The 16,545-nt window shown below is 42.6% G+C and overlaps 1 protein-coding gene across 1 annotated transcript in view; it reads left to right on the top strand.

Annotated features, from left to right (window-relative positions):
• The window catches only part of MRPL42 (mitochondrial ribosomal protein L42), a 34,276-nt gene that overhangs the window by 4,045 nt on the left and 13,686 nt on the right, over window positions 1-16,545 (top strand). Inside the window, exons 3-5 of the mRNA XM_055118428.1 lie at window positions 6,695-6,761; window positions 9,932-10,016; window positions 13,852-14,015. Coding sequence (XP_054974403.1) covers window positions 6,695-6,761; window positions 9,932-10,016; window positions 13,852-14,015 — 316 coding nt within the window. The remainder of the gene's footprint in view (window positions 1-6,694; window positions 6,762-9,931; window positions 10,017-13,851; window positions 14,016-16,545) is intronic.

Consider the following 16,545-nt stretch of genomic DNA (forward strand, 5'->3'; position numbering starts at 1 on the left):
CTTTTTTTAAAAAAAAAACTGTTCTTTGTTCATATTTTTTTGAGTTTGGGTCACAGTTTGGGTCAGGGGATATTCTTGACTTCATGTCCATAGGACCATGAAGTGCTTGGAATTAAACTTGGGGCTTGCGCGCAAAGCATGTGCTCTAGCTTTTTGAGCTGTTTCCTTGTTCTACTGTACTAAACTACTAAAAAAAATGTAAGTATATCTTTTTTTTTTTTTTGAGCCACACCTAATGCTGTTCAGGGGCTCCTCCTGATTTATTGCTCAAAGGCCATTCTCAGGAGTTCAGGGGTGTACAGGATTCAGGATTGAATCCAGGCCTCCTCAGGCAAAGCATGCGTCCTAGCCATTTGAACTGTTTACCCACTCCTAACCCTACCACTTTTTCTTTAAAGAAATGTGTAGTATAGGGAGTGAGACATTTGCTCAGGGGTTACTCCTGGTTCTGCACTCAGGAATTACTCCTGCTGGTACTCAGGGGACCATAGGAGATGCGGGGTCAGCAAGGCAAATGTCCTTACTCGCTGTACTATTGCTCGGCCCCACCATATGTTTTTTTTATTCAGATTCTATTAATGGATGTTGACAGTCAAAACATGACATATAAGTAGATTAAATTTTATGTTTAGTTAACCATCCTCCACTCTTCTTTCCCTCTCTGTAAATTCTGCTTTTATCCCTAAAGTAGCCATGCTTAGCTTTCTTCTTCTTCCTTGGCTATATCAGCCAAGTTCTGATATTAGCTCCTGGCATGCCCAGAATCTCTTTCTTTGTGTTCCCTGTTTATTGTTTAGTTGAATCTTTTGAATTGTGGGGGAAAGACTGAAAGTCCAGGTAAACTTTGTAACTGCATGTAAGTAGAAAGTGAGGTTGCTAAGAAACTTTAGCTGTTAACCCGAGTTCAGAATGAGAATGAAACTGTGGTCTTTTCAGTTCCCACCCCACTCTGCCTTCCCTTCATTGTTGATGGCGTTGCCATGCCTGGGGGGTCACACTGTGCCTGGCTGTGGTGTGCACGTCTCTTGGTCACTGGGGGCTGCACATCAGGCTGTGGTGCTTGTGCACTGTGCTGTGGTACTCAAGGGTTTGCACTCTTCATGAGAATGCTTGCACATGTGCTTGCTGGGGGGGGGGGGTCCCACGCATTAGTTGGGGCTCACATATTCTGGTGTTAATACTTGCGTGGCTCACTGCAGTGCTCATACGGGTGATTCCCTGGGCTCACACTTCCCCACCAAGGCACTTGCCTTTTTCCTTACTGGTTCTTACTGGGGGTTGTGTTCCTCTTCACAGCAGAGCTGCCTTCCATGTGGCCAATCTGGGTTTGATGTGCAGCACTCCATATGGTCCTCCTAGCCCATATGATTCCTGAGTGCAGAACAGGAGTAAGCTCTGAGTACAGCCGGTGTGGCCCTAAAACAAAACAACAACACAGCAACAAAAAAGCCTTTATGAGTTACTGGGAATGGGACTGGAGCGATAGCATGGTGGGTAAGGCGTTTGCCTTGCATGTGGCCGACCCAGGTTCGATTCCCAGCATCCCATATGGTCCCCTGAGCACTGCCAGGGGTAATTCCTGAGTGCAGAGCCAGGAGTAACCCCTGAGCATCACCAGGTGTGACCAGAAAGCCAAAAAAAAAAAAAAAAAGAACTTGAAAGTTGAAATGACTTTCTTTTTTCCCTCTTTGGAGATATATTTATGAGTCTCCAGAGCCAGGCTGGTAGAGGAACTTACATGGTGGTGGAGGTGGTTCACGGCGTGACTGCTGGGGCTTCCGGAAGTACAGGGAAGCCCATCCCAACTCCGAGAAAGCCTGGGGATGTCGGTGACAGGAACCTGTGTACCTGAGTTTTTTGGCAGACTAATTTCTCTGTGAGGCTGAGTCCTGAGAGGGAGCGAGTGGCTGCCAGGGCTTTGTTTGGGCAGGTCCTGGCCCACTCTGCTCTGGGTCCCTCAGCTGGGAACAGGTATCTGAGAAATTTCTGCAGCTGCATGACCTCTCTGAGCTGACTCTGATTCATGAGCTGCAGAGTAGATGAGTTAGCAGGCATGCCATTGCCAGTCTTCGACATCCCCAGGGCTCTCGGTGATCAGGTGCATTGTCAGTGAGCGGTAATGAATTTATTGCTGTTTTGGAGACACTCCTGGTGGTGCTCAGGGCCTGTTCCTCACTCTCTGCTCAGGGGTCACTCCTTTTTATTTAAAGTGCTCAGGGTGCTGGGGGACCATATGGGCTGCCATGGATAGAACTGCTTTTGGTCACATTGTAGTGCAAGCCCTTCACTCTCTCTATACTTCCGAAGTACACTTACCCTCTGTGCTCTCTATCTCTCTGGATTTTCAGATTGGTCACTGAGCACTGGCTTCAATTTAAGGTTATCAGGTATATTAGCACCTATCAAGAGAGTTAACTTTGTGAAATGTTTTTTTATTTTTTTGGTTTTTGGTCTATAATCAGTGGTGCCTAGGGCTTATGCCTGACTCAACCCTCAGGTATCACTCTGGGCAGTGTTTGGAGACCTGGCAGGCTCAGGGGACTATATAGGGTACCAGGGATTGAATCCAGGTCTGCTGCATGCAAGGCAAGTGTCTTACCCACTGTACTCTCTCTCCAACCCATATTTTACTTTCTTACCGTGTTCACTGTAGTAGCACATTTAGTTTCTTTCCAAATTTTTTTCTTTGGGTTCAGAAGTTGGCTAGCTGTTTGGTATACAATATCTCACTTTTTTCGCTTGTTTTTGTTTGGATGCCACATGCAGCATTGCTCAGGGTTTAGTCCTGGCTCTGTGCTCAGATTTTACCCCTGACTGCTGGGGAGGAACCATCTGTGGTGTTTGGGACGATGCCCACATCAGGTGTGTACAAGGCAAGCACCTTCTCTGCTGTACTCTCTGGACTGAACCATGCTTTTGGCCCATTTTAACTTGACGTGATTTGCTCACTAAACCTAATTTTTTAGCTTTTTACTTAAAGTGAAGCACTCATCCTTTCAGTTGACCACTTAAAGATTGTTGCAAGGCTATTCATTGTCCCATTTTTCAGTATTGTGTCTTAGGAAACGGAAGCCTGAAGAACAGGAGAGAGTGGAACAGTGAGAACACACTCATTTGTCATTTAAGTTCCATATCTTACGTAGGATTGTAAGGTGTAGGATTGTAGGATTGTAGGGTGTGGGTCTCCAAATAATCACGATGCAGATCACTGATCACAGAACACAATTAATGTAAAAATAATGAATAGATTTGAAATTTCATGAGAATTAGTAAATGTAACAGACATGAAATGAGCTTGTGAACATATGGCATCGATAGATGTGCTTGGGGCTGGATTGTCACACATCTTCAGTTTGTGAAAAACAGTTTCTGGGAAGTGCAATAAAATGCAGAGCATAATAGAGGGAGGTATGCTTGTGTATATTTAGAATATCTGATATCATATGTGGAATTTCTCTTGGTAAAATGTCACCTCTAAAGTGTTCATTTTGGAAACTGTACTGTTCAATATGCCAAAAACAGTAACAACAAGTCTCACAATGGTGCTGGTGCCCGCTCGAGCAAAATGATGAACAACGGGATGACAGTGCTACAGTGCTATACTATCTCTCCAGCCCCCACAACAAACATTTTTGAGGTGGTTAGGCAACTGCTTTTTAATGGGCAGGCACTGTCAAGGGACACAGGATTGAACAAGGTCTGGTTCCCGGCCTTAAGGAATTCAATTAAACTGAAAGTCAAGCAGACATCTTTGGAAATAAGATGTCCCTGGACTGTGAAGTAGAATGGAATATGATTTTGTAAGAGCAGAGTAAAAAATTACAGTTTAGGGCTGGAGTGATAGCACAGCGGGTAGGGCATTTGCCTTGCACATGGCCGACCCGGGTTCGATTCTCAGCATCCCATATGGTCCCCTGAGCACTGCCAGGGATGATTCCTGAATGCAGAGCCAGGAGTAACCCCTGTGCAGAGCCAGGTGTGACCCAAAAAGCAAAATAAATAAATAAATAAATAAATAAATAAATAAATAAATGAAAAATTACAGTTTACTGTTGAACTAAAAAAAATTAAAGTCTTTCCTGTCTATTTAAGAATATTTACTTGTTTTCATTGCTGGGGTTTAAATCCAGGGACTCATATGGGTAGCATGTGCCCTTTCACTGAGCTACATCCCTGGCCAAGATCACCTAATTCTACCCCATATTCATCATCAAGTTTGGGTTGCAATCTGTCATGTGGTATTGTACACACGTGTACAAATGTGCGAAACTACTTCTGACACTCACATTGTTGTAAAACAATGGAATCTCAAGAAACACCAACCACAGACCTTGATGTTGCTCGGGCTTCTGCTACCCAACCCTGTGGTGAACATGTTTGTGTGTATCACCCAGCTGGTCTGTGTTCAAAGAATACAAACTTCTGACTATACTAATCCTCGCATAATTTGGAGGGTCCTCAACACTGTCACACAATAAAATAAAATAATTAAATATTTTTATATTATTTTTGAAATTGCCTTATTTTTAGCCCAAATAACTGCAAAATTCTTGAGAGGTGAGCTTGAATTTCTAATCCTTAGTGTTTTCTTTTCTTACATCAGTAGAGTTTGGAGGTTGACATTTTACTGGATGATTTTTTTTGTGTCCACGTTCTTTTTGTACTTTGTGGCAAGAACTTCTTTTAGACTTAGGTATATGCTATCTTTGGGGAAAGGAAAGCCAGGCAAAGTGGGCAGGTACAACTTTATTACACATAAAAATTGATGTAGAGAAAGACTGAGACTTGTACAAAGAAGGTAATGTAGTGTCAGATGAAATGTTGGTTGTGGAACTTATGAAACAGACACATTCCCCCTCTGTCATGTAGGTTGTGGGGTGGGGCAGAAAGTAGAAGAAGGATTTTGTGAAAGAGTAGCATTGTCTTTGAAGGATGAGTGCTGTTTCAGTAAGGTGAGAATGGAATTCCCTGCTGAGGAGCAAGAGACTAAGTTGAGAGAACTTGATACTTAGTTTTAACCAAGATATATCCAGAACTTGCTTTTAACTATACTGATCTACATCTGCACTTTTTGCTTATAAAAAGATTACTCTGAACACAGAGAATTCTTTCATAAACCTTAAAATGACAAGTAAATACTGCTTTTGAATTTGCAGGCATACTGGAAAAGAAAATTATGTTTTGAAATGGGAGCATTTTGATAAAGATGTGTTAGTTTTTTTGCTTGTTTTTTTTTTGGGTCACACCTGGCAATGCTCATGGGTTATTTCTGGCTCTGTGCTCCAGGATCGCTCCTGGTGGTACTTAAAGGACCTTAGAGGTTGCCGGGTATTGAACCCCCCAGGGACATGTGCCAGGCAAGCACCCAACCTGCTATATTAGCTCTGCAGCCTCTAGAAATGTTATTCTATTTTTTTTTAACTTTTTAATTGAATCATTATAAGATAGACCATTACAAAGCTGTTCGTGATTGGATTTCAGTTATACAGTATTCCAAGAGAAATGTCACTTCAGAACAACTTACTTTGCATTCCATTACTTAATATTCCCACTTAAGAATTATGTAGTCCATTCATGATGCAGGGTTTTTTTGTTGCTGTTTTTGTTTTGTCTTTTTGGGTCACACCCAGTCTGACTCTGCACTCAGGAATTATTCCTGGCAATGCTCAGGGAACCATATGGGATGCCATGGATGAAACCTGGGTCCGCTGCATGCAAGGCAAATGCCCTCCCTGCTGTACTATTGCTCCAGCCCCATGATGTAGTTTTTAGATTACCCAGAATGCTCATGTTCTCTCTTACCCTCTTGACCTTGCAGATGTTACTTCTGCAAGGAACATCACATTCACCTCCTCCCAGCTCCTACTTAATCCTTCAGAGGACACATCATTTGTTTTGTTTTGTTTTGTTTTGGGGCCACACTGAGTGCTGCTCAGGGCTTTACATCCTGACTCTGCACTCAGGGATCACTCTTGGCACTGGTAAGGCTTGGGGACCGCATGTGGTGTTAGGGCTCAAACCTGGGTCATCAATAAGCAAGGCAGGTGCCGTTCCTGCTATACTATTGCTTTGCCTGGCTCTGTGCTCAGAGATCATTTTAAGAGGTGCTCTGGGAACCATAGGTGGTACTGGGGGTACAATAGAGATAGAACACCGGACAGGACACTTGCCTTGTATGCAGCTACCTGGGTTCAATCCCCGGCATCCCGTATTGGTGCCTCAAGCACCAGTAGGAGTAAATCCTGAATGCAGTGCCAGGAGTGAACAACTGCGCATTGCTGGGTTTGGCCCAAAAATTAAGAAAAGAAATTGAGAAAACAGAAGTCAGTGACATGCAAGTTGAGGACTGCCCCCTACCCTCTGTGTTATCTCTAGGATGGAGAATCCATCTTAGACACATCTCTGGAAAGGCATTCTTGAACCTGCATATGCATTTTACAGTCTCAGCTGTGTGCCTCTCTCCCAGTGCTCACTCATCCTGATTTTATATATTGAAGTGGTCTGTTTACTTGTCTAGGCCAGACTTTGACCTTTTCTGAGGGCAGGAGCCGGATCTTACTTGTTGAATGCCCGCTCCCAGTATAGCCCAGTTTCATAATAAGTGAAGCAAATACTAGTTGAATGAGAGTAGCTTTATGTGAAAAGATTTAATCAAAGTAACTAAATCCATTTACTGCTTGGGATTTTTTTGCAGACGGAGCTTTGTATTATGTTTGTCATCATAAATCTACGTTTTCTTCTCTCCCAGATGACTATAATTGGTATGTATTAAAATTCAATTGAAAAAAATAATAGTCTGTTAGCTATATCTAAAATGATTTAATTTTCCAGTATTGTCTGTTAATTTTTTTCTAATTCTTTAATTTTGTTTTAGATTTTTTTTCAATGCCCTAATTTATCCATTATCTGGGCTTAAAATGTTTTAAACAAAAATCATTATTATTGTGTTTTAGTGAATACGAATTTGTTATAAGACAGAGAATTCTGTTGGAATGCTGTTTTTCTTCCTGAGGCATTATTTAGTTTTCTAAAAAGTTAATTGGTTTTTTATAGTTTTTTCTTAGGGTTCTTATCTATTAGCTTAAGCAGTTACTTATCTTTTATTTGACATTGAATAGTCCCAAATTACAGATATTTAATTCAACCATAATTTATGTGCTACTTATTCAATTCTAGTCACTGTGAAGAACTAGGATTATTATGAATAAGACATCTTTATTTCAGTCTCATGACAGAATCTAAGGATTTTTTTCATTTTTTTCTTTTTCTTTTTTTTTTTTTACGTCTTTTGGGCCACACCCTACAGTTCTTGAAGGGTTACTTCTGACTCCACACTCATGAATTACTCCTGGCAGTGCTCAGTGGACCATTTGGGATGCCAGGGATCAAACCTGGGTGGGCCACACGCAAGGCAAACACCGTACCTGTTGTACTATTCTTAGGGCCCCAGAAACTGTGTGTGTGGTGGGGGGTGGTTTGGGTCACAGCCTGCTGGTGCTCAGGATTTACACCTGGCACTGTGCTCAGGGATCCATCCTGACAGGCTCAGGAGACCATACGGGGTGCCAGGGATCAAATGTCAGTCTTCTGCAAGGCAAGTGCCCTGCATGCTGTTCTTTTGCTCCGGCCCTATTGTAATAAATACTATTTTCTTTCCTCTTGATGTTAGTCTTAATTTGAGGTATAAGTGTACCTTTAGTAAATGCTAAAATAGTAGTGAAACTAGAGTAGGGCATAGGTAATACGTTTGAACCTAATCAGATCTAGTTAAAAGATTTCATCTTAACTATTCTAAGTTACATGAAACCCCATCTTTCACTGGGCATCACTCCAGAAGCCAGAGAGCTAGCTGTGTGAGCTTGGTGCATGCTTTGCATGTACAGGGCCCAGGTTTTATCCCAAGAACTACATGGTGTCCTGGGCATCACAGGAGTGACCCGTGAGCACAGAGCCAGAAGTAGCCCTTGAGAACTGCTGGGTATGGCCCCCTCTAAAAAAAAAAAAAATTCAATCGGTGAAATGTGTGTTTGGTCATGTAATGGTATGCAATCCCAAAACCTTTGTGAAATTGCCTTATCCTGTGATAGCTTAAATATACTTTATGGTTTAGTTGCTGATTTACAAAAACACTTACTTTCGTATTTCGGTTTTTGGGCTACACAGAGCAATGCCTTCCTCCTGGCTACGTGCTAAGGGTCGCCCTGTCCAGGGACAAGTGGTGCTGGGGATTGAATTTAAGTCAGCCGTGTGCAAGGCAAGTGCCCCACCCACTGTAAGATCTTTCCGGCCCTAATTGCTATTTCGATTCAAGTCCACTTGGCCTTAAAATCCAAGAACTTTAGTTAATAGACATATATAGAGAACCCAAGAGTTTATTTTTAAATATTTATTTATTAGTTTTTTTTTTTTTTTTGCTTTTTGGGTCACACCTGGCGATGCACAGGGGTTACTCCTGGCTCTGCACTCAGGAACCACCCCTGGTGGTGCTCAGGGGACCATATGGGATGCTGGGAATCGAACCCGGGTCTGCCGCGCGTGCAAGGCAAATGCCCTACCCACTGTGCTATCGCTCCAGCCCCTATTTATTAGTTTTTGAGTCACACCCAACTGTGCTCAGGAATTATTTGTTACTCTGCACTCAGGAATCATACCTGGCAGACTCAGGGGACCATATTGGGTGCTAGAGATGGAACATGGGGCCAGCTCCCTGTAAGACAAATGCCCTACCCACTATACTATCGCTCTGGTCCCAAATGAGTTTAATAAAAACTGATAGTTTTGATAGTTTTGCTTTATTTTGTTTTGTTTTCTTTTTGGATCACACCGGTGATGCTCATGGGTTACTTCTGGTTCTGCACTCAGGACTTACTTCTGGCAGTGCTTGGAGGACTGTATGGGATGCTGGGGATTGAACCCGGGTGGACTGCCTGCAAGACAAATGCCCTATCATTGTTTATCACTCTGGACTCCATGATAGTCACTTTTTTTTTTTTTTTTTTTGCTTTTTGGGTCATGCCCAGTGTTGCACAGGGGTTATTCCTGGTTCATGCACTCAGGAATTACTCCTGGCGATGCTCAGGGGACCATATGGGATGCTGGGAATCGAACCTGGGTCGGCCAGGTGCAAGGCAAATGGCCTACTGCTGTGCTATCACGCCAGCCCCAGTCGCATTCTTTAGAATGTGTATGGTTGCTATAGTAGCTACCAGGGTCTTTGAAAATAAACAAAACAAAACAAAACAGAATCAGTTGGTGCCTGGAAGAAGTAGTTTTGTTTATTTGTATTGTTTGGGGGCTATGTTGTAGCCAGGAGTGTTCAAGGTCCACTCCCAGCTTGGTGCTCAGAGGTCACTATAAGCAGGGACCAAGTACAGTTTCCCCATTTTTTTTCAACCTCTGAGGGCAGTTTTTAGATGAGGAAGAGAAGTTTTAATGATTGTGATGAAGCATGAAGGTCTTTCCCAAAGATTTGGATAGATTAAAATGGAACGATTTGAAGAATAAGCTGGATGAAAGAGTGGGTGATGCGTTAAGGATTTGCTGTTGTTTTTTTTTTTTTTTTTTTTTTTTTTTTGCTTTTTGGGTCACACCCAGCAATGCTCAGGGGTTACTCCTGGCTTTGCACTCAGGAATTACTCCTGGCGGTGCTTGGGGGACCATATGGGATGCCAGGGATCGAACCTGGGTCGGCCGCGTGCAAGGCAAACGCCCTACCCACTGTGCTATCGCTCCGGCCCCAGGGTTTGCTGTTATACTTTGTCTGGCTTATTTTGTGGGATGGTCTGAGTTGTCCTTTGTAATGCAGGGAGTAGAGTTTCTAGGCCACTTACCTGTCTTCTGTTCTTCATGATTAGTTAATTTCAACCCATAAGAATATTTATTCTGCTTTGAATAAACTGTAACTCTGAATCTAAAACGTTCACTTTTTTAGCAAAGTTGAGCTTGCTTTGACATCTGATGGGAGGACGATAGTCTGCTACCATCCTTCTGTGGACATTCCGTATGAACACACAAAAGTACGTATGGGAAATCGCTTAGGATCCTTCATTTGCTGGTAGAAACATGTGTGCTTCAGTGTGATATGCAGAATTTGATATATATGTATATATATACATATATATGGTTCAGATTGCTTTTGAACTGCTTTTTTGAATTGCTTTTTATTTTACTTTTTCTTTTGAGCTATTCCTTAATTTTTTTTTTACAGCGGGTAGGGTGTTTGCCTTACATGCGGTCGACCCAGGTTTGATTCTTCCGTCCCTCTCCGAGAGCCTGGCAAGCTACTGAGAGTATCTCACCCTCATGGCAGAGCCTGGCAAGCTACCCATGGCGTATTTGATAAGCCAAAAACTGTAACAACAAGTCTCACTTGGAGATGTTACTGGTGCCCACTCAAGCAAATCGATGAGCAGTGGGATGACAGTGATACAGTGATACAATTATTTTATTTTTTTTAAAACCCTTGTAGGTAGACTGGAGGTCACACAGTGGCGTGGGTGAGGGTCTTGGGCACTTTGGTGGTGTCAAGATGAGATAATGGTGTACAGCAAGGTCATAAATGTCAACAGCATGGTAAACAGATTACCTGGCTATAATCACTAAAACAGTAAATCCTCTTTCCTTTGCTTTTGCTTCTGTTGTTAATTGGGATAACAAAGAGTTGCTCACAGGCTTAGTTGTGTCACTTGTTGGGGGTCCCACATCTGGTTGTGACATTCACACTTTTGGCTATGGTGTTTGCTACTTTTTTTTTTTTTGCTTTTTGGGTCACACCTGGCGATGCACAGGGGTTACTCCTGACTCTGCACTCCGGAATCACCCCTGGCAGTGCTCAGGGGACCATATGGGATGCTGGGAATCAAACCCGGGTCAGCCATGTGCAAGGCAAATGCCCTACCCGCTGTGCTATCGCTCCAGCCCCCTGTTTGCTACCTTTTTGTTTTGTTTTGTTTTGATTTTAGCTTTTGGGCCACATTCAGTGGTGCTCAGGGCTTGCTTATTCCCAGCTCTGTGCTCAGGGATGGTGGGCTTGGTGGGCCACATGGGGTGCTGAGGACTGAACCTGGGTCAGCCCCGTGCAAGGCAAAAACTTTTCCTAGTGTACTACCTCTCCAGTCCCGGAGTGCCTTCATGACTGCAGTGCTTGCCACTCTTTCAGCTGTGATCATGTATATTCTGGTTGTAGTGCCCACGCCGCCATGCTCACACCTGCTTACAGGAGTCCTGACAGCTATAGTCACACACTTTTTTTTGTTGTCGCAGAGTTCCCCAGGAATCAAATATTTTAAATTTTTTTTTAAATTTTTTTTTTTTTTTTGCTTTTTGGGTCACACCTGGCAGTGCACAAGGGTTCACTCCTGGCTCTGCACTCTGCACCCTGGCGGTGCCGGGGGGATTGTATGGAATGCTGGGTTGGCCGTGTGCCTGATCCCTGTTTTTGTTTTAATATACTGTAGTTCAATCAAAGCTCTATTATTTTATATTTGAAATAATTTCTACTGGGGGGTGGCGGTTTGGAGGTCACAACTCACTGGTGCTCAGGTATTACTCCTGACTCTCCACTCAGGAATCACTCCTGGCAGTGTTCGGGGGACCACATGGGATGCTAGGGATTGAACCCGGTCGGCTGCGTGCAAGGCAAATGCCCTACCCTCTGTACTATCTCTCCAGCCCCCTTGAAATAGTTTCTTCTATTTCTTTAAGCTTGAGAATAAAATATGTTCTTTTGATCAGGTTTATCAGTCTCATGAAGAAAATAACACTAAATATTCTCAAATATCACATAAAATGTAGACTTGATTTTTTTCCTTTTTCTCTAGGAAGTAGGACTGTAGTTCTAATGGACCATTTGATTCTCTGGGCCCTGGAAACCATATTTCATACAAAGAGCTTTTCTGGTTATTGTAGAATAACAACTGAGACTGGCTTAAGATATGTCTCTTTTGGGCTGAAGCAATAGTACAGCGGGTAGGGTGTTTTCCTTGCATGCGGCTGACCTGGGTTCGATTCCCAGCATCCCATAAGGTCTCCTGAGCACTGCCAGGAGTAATTCCTGAGTGCATGAGCCAGGAGTAACCCCTGTGCATCGCCAGGTGTGACCCAAAAAGGGGGGGAAAAAAGATATGTCTCTGGTAGTCTGCATTTGAATTAAACCATGTTATTTTCCAAATCAGGTAAAAAAGATTCGTACATTTTATTACAAATATTAATATTCTAAAACTTGTTTTTCTAGAATTTAGTGTTTTTAGTTCAGGAAAATAAAGATATTATACTGAGGGCAAATTGAGAAACAAAAACACACAACAGTGCTTTAGAGAAATATAGGAAAAATGTTAGTACTTTTTAGTGGTGGTTTTAGTGAAGAATTCAGAAGTCAGACTTTGAAAATTTTTAATAAAGCAACGGAAATTCCAGATGACATTTATGAATGCTTCATAAGGTTGACATTCAGTTTTATTTCAGTTTTCACTTTTTACTGAAACATTTATATACCCTTTCTTTGAAATTTGATCAAGTAAATCAGACATTTCCTAAAAACTAGTTGTAAGTCTTATGGAGGCTTTTGCTATAGATATAAAAGAATCTACAAATTCCTTTTTTTTTTTAATGTCTGGAAAAACTGTTTTGAATGGTATTAAACAGGAAATTTCAATTGTATTAGAATTGAAACTTCTTTGGAATGGGAAGAGAGACAGTGAACATTTATCAATACTTGAAAATAACTTATTTTTAAAAAATTTTGTTTTGGGCGGGGTGCCACACCTGGTGGTGCTCAGGCATACTCTTGCTGGTGTTCCGGAGAGCATGTGAGATTCTGGGTATGCAGCCTCCATGTGCAAGACTAACACCCTGCCCACTGTACTCTTGCAATGACCTGAAAATGACTTTGTAATACTAAGATATTCAGCCTTTACCAGTAGGTATAAATAGCCTAAAGGAGGGGGAAAATATGCATGCTCTCATCTCATATTTGCTAGTACCTTTTAGGGTCTGGTGATAATTTGCAGACTTGCAGTTTCACTTTATATACAAAGTTTAAAAAAATTTTTTTTTCTGTTTATTTTAGGACTGGAGCGATAGCATAGGTAGGGCGCTTGCCTTGCACGTGGCTGACCTGGGTTCGATTCCTCCGTCCCTCTCGGAGAGCCCTGCAAGCTACCGAGATTATTCTGCCCGCACAGCAAAGCTTGGCAAGCTACCCATGGCGTATTCAATATGCCAAAAACAGTAACAACAAGTCTCACAATGGAGACATTACTGGTGCCCGCTCGAGTAAATCGATGAACAACGGGATGACAGTTCTACAGTGCTTTAATTTTATGCAAGCAGAGACTATAAAATGTTAAACAAGAATAAGCATAAAATCTAGTTTTGAAAGTAAAAAAAACTAAGGTACTAACTATTGGAGGAGAACCAACCTATTTATTTATATTTGGGTGGGGGCTTTATAGAGGTCATACCCAGTGATGCTCAGGAGTTTATCCTGGTTCTGCATTCAGCATTTACTCCTGGAGATATTTGGAGCACCTTATGGGATGCCAGGGGTTGAACCTGGGTCAGCTGTGTGCAAGGCAAATGCCCTACCTGTTGTACTATTGCTCCAGCCCCGAGAACCAACTTTAAGAAGGAACTTGATTATTGGAAAATAAACCCAAAACTTGATGTAAGAAGAAAAATATATGGGATTCCTTAGTGACTAATATAACTAAGTAAAATACTGGTAAGGGTTGATTTATCCACCAGGAGGTACTCTTATGAATGACTGAATGTATTATTTATTTTATTATAAACATAATCAAATGCTCACTAATGTTTTTACATTTTGATGCTTAATTTATAATTATTTTGTAGCCTATTCCTCGACCAGATCCTGTGCATAATAATGAAGAAACACATGATCAAGTCCTAAAAACCAAATTGCAAGAAAAAAGTGAATATATTGAACAAGGACCCATGATAGAACAACTTAGCAAAATGTTCTTTACTACCAAGCACCGCTGGTACCCTCGTGGACAGTAAGTTCTGTTTTCTTTTCTTCTCCCACCATTTTCAAATGAACTTCTTTGCATGAACAAACTTCTGAGGCTACTTTTAACATGGGGACATTAACACCAATTTTAGATATATATTGAATTATGTTTTGCGGAGCCGGGTTCACCAGCAATACTTCTGGCTCTGAGCTAAGGGGACCATATAGGATGCCGGGAATCGAACCCAGGTTGGCCATGTGCAAGGCAAGTGCCTTATCCATTCTTCTCTATCTCTGGCCCCACTGAATTATATTTCTAAATCAGTATATAATGTTGGTGAAATATAATGGTGCTTTATTATTTTATTTTAATTTAATCACAGGTTTTAGTGAATTTGGTAAGAGTTCTCAAGCATTTTTCCATTCTATGATATAGTGTTCTTATCTTTTTTTTTTTTTTTTTTTTGCTTTTTGGGTCACACCTCGTGATGCACGGGGGTTACTCCTGGCTCTGAACTCAGGAATTACTCCTGGTGGTGCTCAGGGGACCATGTGGGATGCTGGGAATCGAACCTGGGTCGGCCGAGTACAAGGCAAATGCCCTACCCGCTGTGCTATCGCTCCAGCCCCTAGTGTTCTTATCTTGACCAGTAATTTCTCTTGTCCTTAACCCATAAGCCATTTCTTTAAGGATTTTGAGGTATTGCAGGGAAAAAGGAACGGGGGTGGGAGGTGGGCAAGAGAGGTGTAGAAAATGATTGGGCAGTGTATCTTGTTCTTATTTTCTTTAGAAAGTAGTTTCACACTCCCCCCCACTCCCCTTAAACATTTTTTTGGGTTACATCAGCAGTTCTCAGGGCTTCTAGCTCTGTGCTCAGAGATCACTCCTTATATGCTTGGGGACCATATGGGATTCTGGGGATCCAACTCGAGTTGGCCACATGCAAAACAAGTACCTTACCCTCTGTACGTCTATGTATTTCTATGTATTAGTGTATTTCCCACTTGTCTTTTCGCAAGTATGGCTGATTCTTGAACCATGTAAGTGGGTGGGGAGGGTATAGATGCAGACCCTGGCAGAGTTGAAAACACACAGCTTTCGACTCCCCCAAAGTTTTTGTTGTTGTTTTGAGGCCACACCCAGCAGTTCCTGGGGCTTACTCGGGGCTCTGTGCCCAGGGTTGTGTAAAAACACAGAAAGAGAAGAGGGCCCAGCGGGGTTCTATCTCTCCCGCTGCCCGCGTTCGGTAGTCTCCAGCCACTTCCCCACCCCGGGGGAGGTTGATGGCGATGATGAGGCAGGTGAAGGAAGGAAGAAGGCCAATCTGGTTGCTCGATCAGTTTATTTCGTTCTCTCTCTCTGCTTCTCTCCTGGTTCTCTATCTCTCTCTAGATCTTCCTCTATCTGTCTTTCTGTCCCACTCGCTCTCACTTCTTTCTCCTTGTGCTCTGCTTATGTGTGTGCCACTGTGCTCTCCGCGTCTGTCTCTCTGCGCGTTTGTCTCTCCGAGCGTCTGTCTCTCCGCGTCTGTCTCTCCGTGTCTTCTGTCTTCTTCCTCTGTTCTCTTCTTCTGCCTCTCTGTCTCTTCTATCTCCTGTCTCCCTTGTCTTCTTTCTCCACCCCCTGTGCCCCACAGTCTTAGTTTATATAGCAAATTACATAGGGTGGTGACACAAAGGTGGTTTGAACATTAACAAATAAACAAAGAAGAGTAAAACCATTTCTCTTGAGGAGATTAACAAAAATCTCATCTAAGGAAATCTCATCTAAGGAGATCCACTCAAGGGTGTGATTCCAAACAAGGGTGTGTCAGGGTGTAAGCTAGTAATCTGCTTAAATAGTTACAGTAAATCTACTTCTAATATTTCTAGCAATGTTATTCTGTATGAGCACAGTAAGAGATATAACCTTAAAGTTTGGTTCTTCCTGAGGACATTCACTATATAATCCAGACCACAGTCCTCAGGCCAGGTTAGTCTTCCTAACCCCAGCAGGGTCCTAGTCTTGTCGTTACCTTTGGATCATGACAGCATTGTCCATGATCATTCCCTCAACTTATAGTTGAGTATTGTGGCACTTTGGCCTGGCCTATCTCGATGCCAGGGTAGCACATAACTCACCGCTTGCCCTGGATCCATCCTGTCCCTCGTCGGGACCCTGCTTTTGGAGTGCTAGGAACTGAGGGCAACTGAGTTAAGAAAGCAGATGCCCAGGAGTAAATATTATTGGAGTCAATCAACTCCCAAGTTACAAGCACAATATTGTCTTCCTGTGTCCATACAGAAAGGACATTGCTTTAAGGTAAACTATGTTCCCTAAGGCAAGGCTAAAAGGACAAAACCCATCTTATCCTACACAGGATGGCGTCTCTTATGGTGAAAGCTGGAGGACCATGCAGAGTCAGGACTTGCGCCTGCTTCAAGGCTGCATTTCGCCCTTGGAGCTGTTCTCCAGCCCAGCGCCTCCAAAGCCAACTGTGGTCATTCTTCTTAATCCTCTGGGAACTAGACTGCAGATACCCAAATCTGTGAAAGCTCGAGTGTCTTATCGGCCGTCTGTGTCTGTGGCTTCCTCA

The sequence above is a fragment of the Sorex araneus genome, chromosome 10, assembly GCF_027595985.1.
Source record: "Sorex araneus isolate mSorAra2 chromosome 10, mSorAra2.pri, whole genome shotgun sequence".
Lineage (NCBI taxonomy): Eukaryota > Metazoa > Chordata > Mammalia > Eulipotyphla > Soricidae > Sorex > Sorex araneus.